General features: G+C 48.9%; 1 protein-coding gene across 3 annotated transcripts in view; it reads left to right on the forward strand.

The window, feature by feature from the left end:
* Positions 1-3,607: 3,607 nt before the first annotated feature.
* Positions 3,608-12,941, forward strand: part of KIAA1549 — a 143,280-nt gene continuing 133,946 nt past the window's right edge. Inside the window, exon 1 of one of the 3 annotated variants that reach the window (XM_079150075.1) lies at positions 3,608-4,059. In XM_079150075.1, the coding sequence (XP_079006201.1) occupies positions 3,909-4,059 (151 nt within the window). In that variant the 5' untranslated portion in view covers positions 3,608-3,908. The remainder of the gene's footprint in view (positions 4,060-12,941) is intronic. The other 2 variants (XM_079150073.1, XM_079150074.1) reach the window with 2 other exon arrangements.

The raw sequence follows: 12,941 nt of genomic DNA on the forward strand, positions 1-12,941 counted from the left end.
TGAATCATTTCTATTAGCTAAAAATTGCATTTTAATTTTTATTTCTAACTGATGTCAACTCCTTAATGGTGGAGCAAACATTTCATTGTCTGAGTTGGCTGAGAGAGGGAGGCTCCTTTCTCTGATTCCCTTGAGGTCTAATTCAGGTGGGAACTTACTGAAGATTGAGGCCAAATCTGAAAGGTATACCTCTTCACTGGTGAGTGGATGTTCCCCAATAAACACAATGAGGGTGCTGGGGTTGAACATGGGTCAGTGCCTAGGAAGACTTGTTTCTAGAGGTGAGCTAAGAAGAACTTCTAAGAATGTGTTAGCAAGGGTAAGGAGAAAGAAACTGGCTATTTCCCTTATCTCCAATTTTTAGGTGGTGATCAAAGCAGAGTGGCCTTGATTGTGAAGTCAAGCCATTTACTCATAAAACATCTGAAGAAACCCACACGAGCAATCGAGCAGTCGATACACGGTCTATCCGGTATCTATTTCTCCTGCTGTAGGCAGCGTGTGGCCCTCCATATTTTTCCCACCTATTCCATGGAGAAGTGCAGGAGTAGTAAACTTTCCAGAACTTTCCATGAGTCCTCCAAGTTCTTTCTTCAGGATTGCAAACAATATGCTGGGGCTTTGGCAGCCCCGGGGGTTGAGCAGAGTATTTACAGGTACAATGGGAAATCCTAAGGCAGGTTGACACCATATTTGAACTTCATATTAATTTAATGGGGGAGGCAAAGCACAAATTCATAAAAGAGAAAATAGCACATGACAGAAGAGTCAGGCTCCCTTCCCAAGAGCCCAGTGTGCAGTAAAAGGGCACCTCACGGCAGTGGTTTGTGGTCAAACTGAGGCAGAAGTATCAGGTTAAAGTTTAAGCTGGTGACAGGAAAGCAGTGCTGGCCATATGCTTAAAGTGCCTGGTAAAAAGTCTTCCCCAACTGCCTCCACTGTTCAAGACAAACAAGAAAACATCAAAGGCTATGCAAGCAGGTCTGACCACAACCCCTTGCCTGGAAGTAACCTCTGGACCCAAGGTGGAGGGGCGGAGGGGGACCCTCATTTAACTTAATTTCCATGTTAAAAGATATACCCAGGGGGAGACCTAACACAAATTTATTTTTTTCTCTTTATATCTTTCTACTTTTATATATACATATATATATATATTTGCAAACTGCATTTTGATTCACTGTACACAAAAGGGGTACAATTTTTCGTTTCTGTGGTTGTGCACAATGTAGATTCACACCATTTGTGTAATCATGTATGTACATAGGGTAATGATGTCTGTCTCATTCCACTATCTTTCCTTCCCCCATCTCTCCCCCATTTCCCTCTACACAATCCCAAGTTCCTCCATTCTTCTCTTACCCTCCCCCACTCCCTTATGTATCATCATCCACTTATCAGAGAAAACATTCAGGCTTTGGTTTTTTGGGATTGGCTTATTTCACTTTGCAAGATATTCTCCAACTCCATAATTTACCTGCAAATGCCATAATTTTATTCTTCTTTGTGGCTGAATAATATTCCATTGTGTATATATACCACAGTTTCTTTATCCATTCATCTGTTGAAGGGCATCTAGGTTGGTTCCACAATCTAGCTATTGTGAATTGAGCTGCTATAAACATTGATGTGGCTGCGTTACTGTAGTATGCTGATTTTAAGTCCTTTGGGTATAAACCAAGGAGTGTGATAACTGGGTTAAATGGTGGGTCCATTCCAAGTTTTTTGAGGAATCTCCATACTGCTTTCCAGAGTGGCTGCACTAATTTGCAACTCCACCAGCAATGTATGAGTGTACCTTTTCCCCCACATCCATGCCAACATCTATTATTACTTGTGTTTTTGATAACAGCCATTCTAATTGGGGTGAGATGAAATCTTACCCCATATTGTCTTCTGTGAAGTGCTGTCCAGTTCCTTAGCTCATTTATTAATTGGGTTTATTGATTGGATATTTTTGGTGTAAAGTTTTTTAAGTACTTTATAAATTTTGGAGATTAGCGAACACAATTTTAGACACGTTTTTGACCTTGTGCAAGATTGTGAACAAGATGGTGTTCGTTAAGAGATTGCAACATAATCATGACTATTGCTGCATAACCTATGAATATGCAAATTCCTGATCCACAAAGATGGAAACATTGTTCATCCTCTGCCTTCCTTGCCACTCTGTGGAATGACTGCTTGGCTGCCTGGCTACGCTGCCTATGGGGTAACCACTACTAATCAATGCAGTAAAGGAGTCTTCCTAACGCTCTATTTGTTAGCTGGCTTGATTTCTCCCTTGCATAAGCAAAAGGACCCGCTGAGCAGGTGACAAAATGAGGTGTTTATACAATGAATTCAACAAAAAGAAAAGCCACAAAAACCGTGAACAAGAGGTCCCACATCTAGGGCCACCGCATGCAGGGACCAGACATGCTCTGACAAGCAGTGTCTCCACTTAGGTATTTACCTGGGTGTATATGCTGGAGACAAGGGGTGCAAAGCCCTGTTGGGCGAGGGCAGGGGGCCAAACGGGACTGTTTATGACGCATGACTTTCCCCCCCCCCCCCCCATTAAGGACACCAAAACAAGCTATCTTTAACCTTTATTTTCAGTCATTTTCCTTGAAACCAACAGATTGATACTGAGGACAGGATGCCCCAGTCTTATTCTGAAGAGGATGCTTAGTGGTTCTCTCCAAGGGTGGGACCTCCCCCTCCCAGCTTAGGTGGGAACCTGGCTGAAGAGCAACCTGGATGGATCCTTTGGTCGGTGTAGACGATTCACATTTTCCATCGTCTGTCATAATTTTCTGGACAATGAAATAGTGGCCCCCGCCCCCCGTACACAGCTTTGGTACCCTGGATGGTATAAGTTCTCCAACAGGATGTAGCCGTCCCAAACTACCCCCTTCACCCTTCCAAGTCCTTCCAACCCCCGAGTGTCCTTAGAGTTAGAAGCCCGGCACACAGGTATTGATAAACGGTAGCCCCTTCTCTAAGTTCCTCCTTTTCCCTAAGAAATCTAACCTCCAAACTCTGCCTTCACCTCCCATAGATGTTGCTTTTCCCAAAAAGGGCCCGGCGTGCGGGGCTTTCTCCAGCTCTGCATCGATTCGGTTCAACAGCCACTTGCCGAAGGCCTACTAGGTGCGGAGTTGCTTCCTCAGGACCGGGCGAGGGAGAAAGGAAGGCTGGGCAGAGCTGTGCGCGCGCCTCCTCACCCCGTTATGCACGCCGGGCTCTTGGGAAGCAGCCCGACTTCTCCCGGCTTTGTCCGCGCAAAGGCTGCCCGGAACGCAGGCGCCCGGCACACACCTGCTGCCCGCACCGAGCGCGGCAGAGGAGGAGCGAGAGGCCCGCCGTCTCCGGGCGTGCCAGGTTCCGGGCTCCGACCCCTCTTCGCGGGCCTCCTCCGCTCCGGGCGCCCCGGGGGAGCCAGGGCGACGGGACCCAGCGCTAGGTGCCGGGTCGGGGCGGCGCCCGCGGCTCGCCCGGCCCAGGCCTCCCGCGTCCCCCGCGTCCCCTCCCGGGAGGCGGGTCCTGGGGGAGGGCCGTGCACCGGCCCCGCCGCCGCGCCCGCGCCCGCCGCGCCGCCGGGGCCGCCCCGCAGGCAGGCGCCGGGCCGGCCGGGAGGTGGTGCTCGCCTCCCCGCGCCCGGGCCCGCGCGTTGCCGGGCAGCGGCTCCGAGGCTCCGAAGGGGGCGGAGCGGCGAGGCCGGCGTGCGGCTGGCGGCCCCTGTCCGCGGTTCCGGCCCCCGGCCCGCCCCCGCCTCGCCGGCCTCCCTCCGCGCCGGTGCGCGGCGCCCGGTCCCAGCCGCAGCGCAGCGGCCCCTCCACGGCTTGAGCGCGCCGAGCCGCGAGGCCGGGCCGGGGCGCCTGCCGGGAGTGCCGGGGGCGCGGCGCCGACGCCGAGGCGCGGCCATGGAGGGGAAGCCCCGCGCCGGGGTCGCGCTGGACCCGGGGCCGAGCGGCCGCGGGCCTTCCGCCCGCCGCGCCCGCCGCCGCCGCCCGGGGTTGCTGCTCCCTGGCCTCTGGCTGCTGCTGCTGGCCCGGCCGGCCTCGTGCGCCCCAGGTAAGCCCCGCCGAGACCCTCGGGACGCGGCCGCGACCCTGCCTGCCTGTACTGCTGTTCTTTTCAAACCCCCGGCTTTCCCCGCCCATCCTCTTTTATTCTCCACGGCTCCCTCGCCCTCCTTTCTGGAGATGCTTTTCCATTCTTCTTGGGCCCAGCAAATAAAGGCAAGGAGGAAATAAATAAATAAAACGAAAAAGCCAGCGTGTTCTGGCCAGTCTTGCTAAAGGTCTGCAAAGCCATCCTCTGTGAACCGTGGAGCCCCAGGCGGGTCTGGTGGCTTCGTCACCGAATGTGCCTTATTTTTTCTGTAAAATGCAGGCACTGAAATTATATGTGTGCATGGTTGTGTGAATGTGACATGTCGAATGTTTTGGGATACTTTATTGTCGGGCGAAGGAGTACATTCGGTGTGGGCTTTGAGACAGTATTGCCTTGCCGTGAGCAGCCAACGTCCCCCAGATGCAGGCAGGCTGGCCGTGTCCCCCAGTGCGTCAGGACACAAAGAACATTCAAAGAAAATCTCTTGGAAAGAGCCCTGGCTATGGGTCTTTCCAGGGAAACAGCTATTGATATTAATTCTGCAAAGGCATTATTAGTACAATGGAATGTGAAAATATTTTGATTCTTAAGTGTCAGGGCATGAAAGGAGTAAGGGTTGTTTTTATAATAGATGCAATTTAGTGACTGTTCATCAGCATGGAATTAAGAGGCATGATTTATGAAGAAGTATGTGGGTGGGTTTTGTTTGTTGAGGAAATGATTTAATTCATATTGCTTCTCTGAAATGTTTATTTGTCCACCCGAGCATACACACAGGATCGCCTGGAGACTGGGTCTGAGCTGACACACTGCAAACCAGTGATTGCCCCAGCACACACACTTGACCACTTTGTGGGTGGAAAGGGAAGGTGGAATGAGCAGCTTGGGGTGGAGAGCTACTGCACACTGAACAAAAAACAGAGCCATGAAAGCTACTTAGACTCCTTCCTTCTGTGGGAGTGGGGCCAGCCAACCGCCAAGTGGCTTTAGATGAAATTGGAACACACCTGAAGGTGTTCCTTGAACCTGACTGTCAGCATTATAACCGATGCCACCGAGGGCATGTACCATAGAAGCACAGGAAGGGACTTTGGGGATCTTAGAATGGGTGCCCTCCCATACAAGAGGAAACTAAGGCAGAGAAGTGACTTACTCAAGGTCACAGGCTAGTTGGTGCTGAGGCATCACTTTAAACCCCCCTCCCGCTACTTTTGACCCACAGACAGGTCCACACCCAAAGCCTTCATAAGGATTTCCCCTAGCTAGGTGGGGCCTTATCTCAGGGAGAGTGGGTCTCTATTAGGAAGTATACAGCTAGTGCAAACAACTTTACCCAATGTAGTCCACCAGGCCTCAGTCCCGCTTAGTTCCAGCTCTGTGAGTTTCTCCTCCTCCAGAGGAGATGAGAGGAGATAATCCTGAAGAGTGCTCTTGGCTTTAGTCAACAAAGAAAGCCCCGTGATACTAATGGACAGCAAACTGTTACCATTTATGGAGTGTCCTGTGTGCCAGGTGCTGCATTTTATGCACATGATCCAGTCCTGTTAGTAATTAGGCGTTACTGTTCCCATTTCACAGGGGAGGAGACTAAGTCTTCAGGAGTTGAGGTGTGGTTAGCTTAGACTCTGACACGCTTGGTCTCTATCCTCAACAACTTCCCCATGTGCATGGGATATCTGGATATTCTGCAGAGGTTGTGGAGAATATAAGTTCTTTTGATAAATAGTAGAACAGTTTGTATTGTCCTTCCAGAACTTTCTCCCCTTTAGAAGCCCTTTCCAATTCCCCTCCACCCCCAATCCAAACATGCAACCTGTGACCTGAAATTACATTTCCAATCTAGAGCTGATGTCATGGAAGCAGAGACGTCATCCTTTCATAATTTGTGTATTGGACTCCTCTGGTTTGCACAGCTGCTTGGGGCTGGATGGTAGACTGCGAACTAAGAAACAGAGAACCCAACTCAAGGACCTGGTGCTCCAGGATCCAGTTGTAAACAAAGCAGCACATGAACGAGCACAGACCCTTGCATACGCTGTTCAGGGAAAGGAAAGGCAAAAGGCAGAGTGACGTGCCTGCAGGGTGCCTCAGTACGAAAGTCTCTCTCTCTCTCAGGTGCTGGGGTTGAACCCAGGACTTCACAGGTGCTAGTCAAGCTCTTTGCCCCTGAGCTGCATCCCCAATCTCCCAATGCCCGTCCACTTTCTGAAGGCTGTGGGGAGTGACCTTGGTGGAGGGTATCTTCCTGACATAGTGAGGCTGCTTGCATGGCATAGTGAGGATGCCTGGGCATGGTCAGCAGCTGTTGATCTTTGGGAGAGGTGGCATCACAGTTGTTTGGCTCATGTCTTCTTTCTGCCACCAGGACCCCTTTCCTAAGTCCTGAGTGTGGGACCAGCAGTGTGGGGAAGCTTTGCTGAGTGCTGCTGGGGCGGTTTGTTTTCTCTGAAGAGCAAGCAGTGTTAGTTAGAAGGTGGTGTGCCTTGGTCCTGTTCGGGAGTTCCTCTGCCGTCTGCTCTGTGGCCATCTGACCATGCCCTCCTTCTTTCCTCTACGGCTTCTGTTCAGTAGTCTGCTTTCAGGTGACACCCTTATTACAATCTTTAAATTTCTGTTATTGATTTCTTGTTTTTTCTATTTCAGCATTTTGAATTTGCTTTTTTTTTTTTTTTTTTTAATCTTAAAACATTATATATGTTTGGTTTTGACTGTTCACTGTTGTGGAAACAACTTGTCATACTTCGGACTTTCTTTCGAATGCAGTGCTTTTAGGCAATCTGCCGTCCACAATATAAAAAGAAAGAATCATGCCCTATTCCTTCACCCTATTCAGAGATGTCTTTTTAAAAATAATTGTCCTTATTAAATTGATAGATAGCTCTGCAGAATTTGGAAGTTACTAAAAGGTATAGAAAATGGTTACCCACAATCCCACAACCCATAAATAACACTAAATAGTTTAAGTCTTTTCTTCTTAACATAAAAAAAAGTGAGAATCAAATTAAATGCATAATTGTATTTACTACTTTTTCAATGTTTAACTTCGGCATTTCCCTGTCCACTAAATATTAGAAAATGCAATTTTCTGGTCTAATGATTGAATTATTCTTCCATTTCCAACCTTTTTTTAGTAGCTATAAAAATGATATGATAAATAGCTGTGAAGAGAAGCTTTGTCTATATATTTTTTTCTCCACGTGGGTCTTTTTTAGTACATACTTGTGGAAGAGGAATGAGAGTATGATTAAACTGTCAGGCCGATCAGGCTATATTTCTTCTTGTTTTGTGTAGAGTACTGGGTGCCTGGTGGGTGCTCAAATTGTGGGTGAATGAATTTTTTTTTTTTTTTTGAAAGTTGTAATGCTAAAATAAACCCTTGAAGATTGTGTAGTTGCCTCTTGTCATCACCTGCACTGAATATTATTTTTAAAACCCTTGTTGAATACATCTGTAAATATTGTTTTAATTTGTATCTTTTAAATTTCTTTAGTGTTGGGCATTTTTATTTATTTTGTGTTTATATTCTGTGATTTTTTTTTCCCCACATTTTTGTTCATTTGTCAGTTGGGGTATATATTTAAATTTTTACATATTAAATTTAAGGATAGCAACCACTGTTCTTTCTATTTGCTCTACTTCCCTCTTCCAGTGGATTTTTTTCTTTTAAATTTCACAAAATTTTGAAATGAGGAATTTTGGGTTATTTTCATTTAGTAAAATCTTATTTTTCTTTTCATAGTTTAATTGCATTTGTCCTTATGGTATGTTCATTTTTATCCTGGTAAATATGCTGTCTTATTGGTGGCCATTTCCAGGTTATACCTTGTGATGGTTTCGTGTTCCGTAAGCAAAGACTTAGATAAATGCTTGACAAGCGTGGTCCAGGGCCTCCAGTATCGATGTCATTTGGGATTAGGGTGCTTGTTAAGAATTTAGATTTCGGAGCTCCCTCTTACCCTAAATTTGAGTGTTCGGTAGTGGTGCCTGGGGAGCTTCATTTTGACAAGTTCACAGCTCATTTTTAGGCACTTTGTACTTCAAAACCACTGAAGTGGCTATTGTGCACCTTGGAACTGAGAACTAATAGTGCTTCGGAGATGCCCCATTTAGCATCTTGCTGTCATCTTTTCATTATTAGAACTGGTGCTATATTTTGTTTGGTCTTAACTGTTTTTGGTTTTGTGGTTTGTGGGTTTTCTTAAGGTTGCCAGGAGAAGCGCAGAGCTTGCTGCTGAGTCTTCCTGCTGTAGCCTGTCAGGAGTAGCTCCCTGAGGGCTGAGCACAGAGCCCCACTGGGAGAGGTTGAAAGTCACAGGGGACCTGAGAGCCAGGGGTTTTCTGTCAGTGCCCTAATTACCGTTATAATTACACTAGGTGAATTCTCAGGTAGGAAGTGCCTGTTCTAACTGCCTCACCTGTTTTCGAGGTTTGCCCGCCCACCCTTCATCTGGAGCTCACCAGGATGCTGTTTCTCTTCCCTGTGCTTAGGCAGCAGGATCTGTTGGACAGTGAGTTAGAGAACTTGACGTACACATTTCTGCCCGTCACTGACTCTGTGACTGCAGACAAGTCGCCTTGTCCTGGGTTTCCCCATCAGTGTAAAAAGGGGATGACAGAGATGGCTCACCCAGGTCCTCACCGTGAGTGCCTTGACATGCTTGCTGTAGATAGCCTCCATCCTGTTCCTATGGGTTTTCTGCAGCTGTCAGTTCTCTTTGCCCAGTAATTGTTTAGGTTGGTGACCTGCCATTGCATTCTGTTCTTTTTAAAAATACTCCTTCAGGCAGGTGTGGTGGGGCATGACTAATCCCAGCTATTCAGGAGGATTGCAAGTTCAAGGCCAGCCTGGGCAATTTAGGGAGACCCTATCACAAACAAACACCACCCCCCAAACTAAAAGGACTGGGGATATAGTGCAGTGGTAGAGCACCCATGGGTCCAATCCTCATCTTTGAAAAAACAAAAGACAAAATCCTTCCATTCTTTCCTCCTGCATGCCCAACCAGGACACGTCCATCCTTTGCTTTCTCTCTTTTTTCCCTCTCTTTGTTTCTTCCTTTTCCCCATCTCCTTTGATAAGGCCATAGGAGTGCCAGTGCTGTGGTTTACAGCTTTAGGCATTACTTCTCTTTACTAGTGAAAATCCAATGTTGCCATCCTCACTGGGCAGCCCCCCTGCATCATCATTATCATCTGGTAGTTGAAAATGCAGATTCCCAGATCCCACTGTAGACCTTCTGAATCAAAATTTGCCTTTAATAAGGTCCCCAGGTGATTTCACATACATGGTTCAGGTTTAAGAAGCCCTGGGTGAGGAGCCCTCCGTGAGTGGTGCCTCCTGATCCAGCCTTCTGGGACTAAGTAGTTTTGGAGTCTGAGTTAGCCAGGTCTAACTCTGCAGCTAATCCAGATGTTCAGAGACCCTGAGACATACCTGCGTTTGGAACTGGTAAAGCCCTATTCCATTTCATATTAGATGATTTGCAGCCTGTTCATCCTCTGGGAACATTTAGCTGATGGTTAAAGTATTGAAGTACTGCCATGCCAGTCGGTAAGTAGCTGCTGTACTGAACTTCCTTGCCCCCATCCCCTAGTGCCCGGGACCTCCCTCCCTCAGGATTCTTCTCTCCAACCTCTCCAAGATCCAGCAACTGAAGGGCTAATGCTCAGTAGAGCAGCTGCTTCAAGGACTCTGCTTCATTCTTTTTGATAAAAGCCATTCCAGTAGGTGTGTGGTGATAGCTCATTGTAGTTTTAATTTGCCTTTCCCTAAGGATTAGAGATACTGAACATTTTTTCCTGTGCTTCTTGGTCACTTGTATGTCTTCTTTTAAGACCTGTTTGGGTCCTTTTGCCCATGAACTTAGAATAGCTCCCTTCTGTTAGTCAGTACTCACGCTCTACCTGCTGAGAACTGTGTTGACTGTCGCGGACATTCATTTGTTTGTTCATCCATCCCAGATTCAGTCCTTAGGAAAAGTTTGTCACATGGTATATTTGATGGTAGCTGAAGTCATGGATGTGGAAGACACCACCCAGGGAGAGCATGAGAGAAGGGACCAGTGACAAGGCCCAGAGAACTAATGATGAAAGGGGAAGAGAAAGAAGAGCCCCTGAACAACAGTGATCATGGTGACTAGATGGTGTTGTGACAGCTTGGGGGAAGGGGAGAGTTTTTATATGGGTCAGTGACCCATCATGTCAAACGCTATGCTACCAAACTTGTGTGTGTGTGTGTGTGTGTGTGTGTGTGTGTGTGTGTGTGTGTGTGTGAGAGATGGTGCTGGGCCTTGAATCCAGGGCCCTTTATATGCTAGACAAGCACTCCACCACTGAGCTACACCCCTAGCCCTCCAAGGGCACGAGGGTCCCAGGGCCAACTGATCCGAATCACTTGGAGTACTTGTTAAATACCCAGACTAATGGTCAAGTTAGATCTGCTGAAGCAGGGTTTGCATTTTTGCAATGTTCAACAGGCGCTTTAAGGTTTTCTTATGCTTGGAGAGGTCTGAGTTATTCCTGTTAGGAGACTGATGGTGGCATGGAATTGATTTAAGTTTTAAATCATGTTTAGACTTGTTCATGTTTATAAGCTACAAGAAGGAGTCAGTAAAGAGACAGTGGTTGAAAATGTAAGGAAGGGTAGGAGTAACAGATGGGTACCTCACCCAAAGTGGGCGACTTCATGTGGGCAGGCAGGATCAGCAGAAGCAGCGTTGGGGGCTGGGAGTGAAGTCGGAGGGGATGAGAGACATCTGTGATAATGTCAGGACCTGTCCTGTGTGATTTTGTCCTGCAGCATTTGACATTCTGGGGTGGCCAGGGAAAGGTGAGCTATTGAGTGGCTTGGGATATGAGCGCAGGTGTGAAGAGCCAGTGGGAACTGAGGGAGCTGACAAGAGGTGGATGGAGGGTGGGGTCTAGCTGGAGGAGGAAGGAAGTGAACGGTGGATGGAGCAGTGGGAAAAGGACTGGAGGAAAGGGGTCCAGCAGGGGTCCCAGGCAGGAGTATGGGGAGGTGGAGAGAGGGCTGGCGGGATTGGTGCGTGGTGTTCCAGGTGTCAGGAGTGCTTCGGCTCTGGTTTTGGTCCTGGGTACTGACCACAGGTAGCTGTAGTACAGGAGTTTGTTGAGGTGGAGTGCGGAGTGATCTGGGTGGAACGAGGTGGGTGCCTACTCTCCAAGCGTGTTGAACTTGCCAGGAGCAGGGTAGGAAGGCCTGGAAGCGGGGCCTCAGACCTGCAGTGAATCAAGCGAGAGACCAGAGCACCGTGCACCATGGTGAGGAAGTCTCTTGAGCTGTCCCTCTGCTCTGCCATTTTCACTGCCAGCGTCCCCACCCCAGCTCCTGTCATCTTTTTTCATCTTCCACCTTCAATTGGAGGGACCTGCTGGACATGTATCCTTCTTGCTTAAGTTTGCCTTGGCTACGGTGGCTTTCATCACACTCCAGGTCTGAGTCAAGCCCCTTCCCTGACGCCCTGTGTACGGGACAGGTGAGAGGAGGGATGTGGGATGTGAGAGACTGGACACAGCTGGTGCCCGGTGTTGAGAGTGTTGGTGCTGCGAGGGGCCCACACCACCTCCCCCAGCAGTAGAGGTGGATGGATGGACCGAACGCTGAGTTTGGCTCACCCTAGGTTGAGGTCTAGCAGTATAGAGGCTATTTTTCAACCCTGGGAGGTGGGTTTGAGTTGACAGATGTGGCAGGGACAGCATAGGTCCCAGCCCTTCAGGGGGCCATTGTCCACTGCTTTGAGTGAAGTTAAGGTATTAAATTAGGGATGATAAAAGAGGTAGTAAGGTAGAGGCCACCTGTGCAGGTGAGGAACTAGGAAGAGACCACTGTGGGTGGGCTGGAGGTGACAGGTGTTGCTCAGAGCGGGGCAGAGAGAGCCAGAGCAGAGCCTCCCGGGCTTGAAAGGACCGGACCCAGGGCAAGAGTGGAGGGATGCATTTTGGAGAGGAGGAAGGGAGAACAGGCAGGAGCTCTGGCCATGGAGATGCAGGAGGAGCAGTGCGTGACTGTGGAGGGTGGCAGGTCAGGGGCTGGGCTGTAGCTCGGGGGAGCGCGTGCCTAGCACATGTGAGGCACTGGGCTCCAGCCTCAGCACTGCATAAAAATAAATAAAATAAAGGGATATATATATATATATATATATATCCTCATATATATATGAGGTCCACATGGGTGGAACTGGGAATTGGAGAGAATACAGCAGTTTCTGGAGGTGATCGAGAAGAGAGAGGTGGAAGGGATGCCAGGCAGTGCACAGGGCCCAGCGGTGTTGGAAGGCCAGTCTTGGTAGTAGGCCAGGGGGTATTCTGGTCACCCCTCCAGCCGCCCTGGATGGCCCAGGCCTTGGAGGAAAATGGGCAGGCGACAGCGGTCCTGGGCTGTTGAGGGCAGGGACGTGGAGGCTCCTTGCTGCTGGCGATGGGCTGGGAGTTCCCAGCCTGTGCAGTCATCCGGAAACTCTCCTTGCTGCCGTTTTCTCTGGCCTCTTGTTGGGGCCTGTGGAAGGAGCCCTTCATCACTTAGCATTTTGGGTGCCGGGATTAACTTTGGAGCCAGACAGTCTGAAGGGCTGCTTAAAAATGCTGGGTAAGTATTGCTGGAAGCTTTAAAGCAGGGCAGGGGGTGGGGGAGGGCTAAAACATACAAAACCGAATAATCTTATGGAGCCAGCTTTGTGTGTGTGTGTCTCGAGGGGTGGGGTCGGGGGAAGCCTGGCAGGCAGGTGTGAACTGGTGGGAAGTTGCTAGGGCTTTGCTGTACCCCAGGTGAACTCCCCAAACCAGCAGCCTCAGCATCACCTGGGAGCTTGTTAGAAATGCAC

The sequence above is a fragment of the Sciurus vulgaris genome (genome assembly GCF_902686455.1).
Source record: "Sciurus vulgaris genome assembly, chromosome: 8".
In the NCBI taxonomy this organism is placed as follows: Eukaryota; Metazoa; Chordata; class Mammalia; order Rodentia; family Sciuridae; genus Sciurus; species Sciurus vulgaris.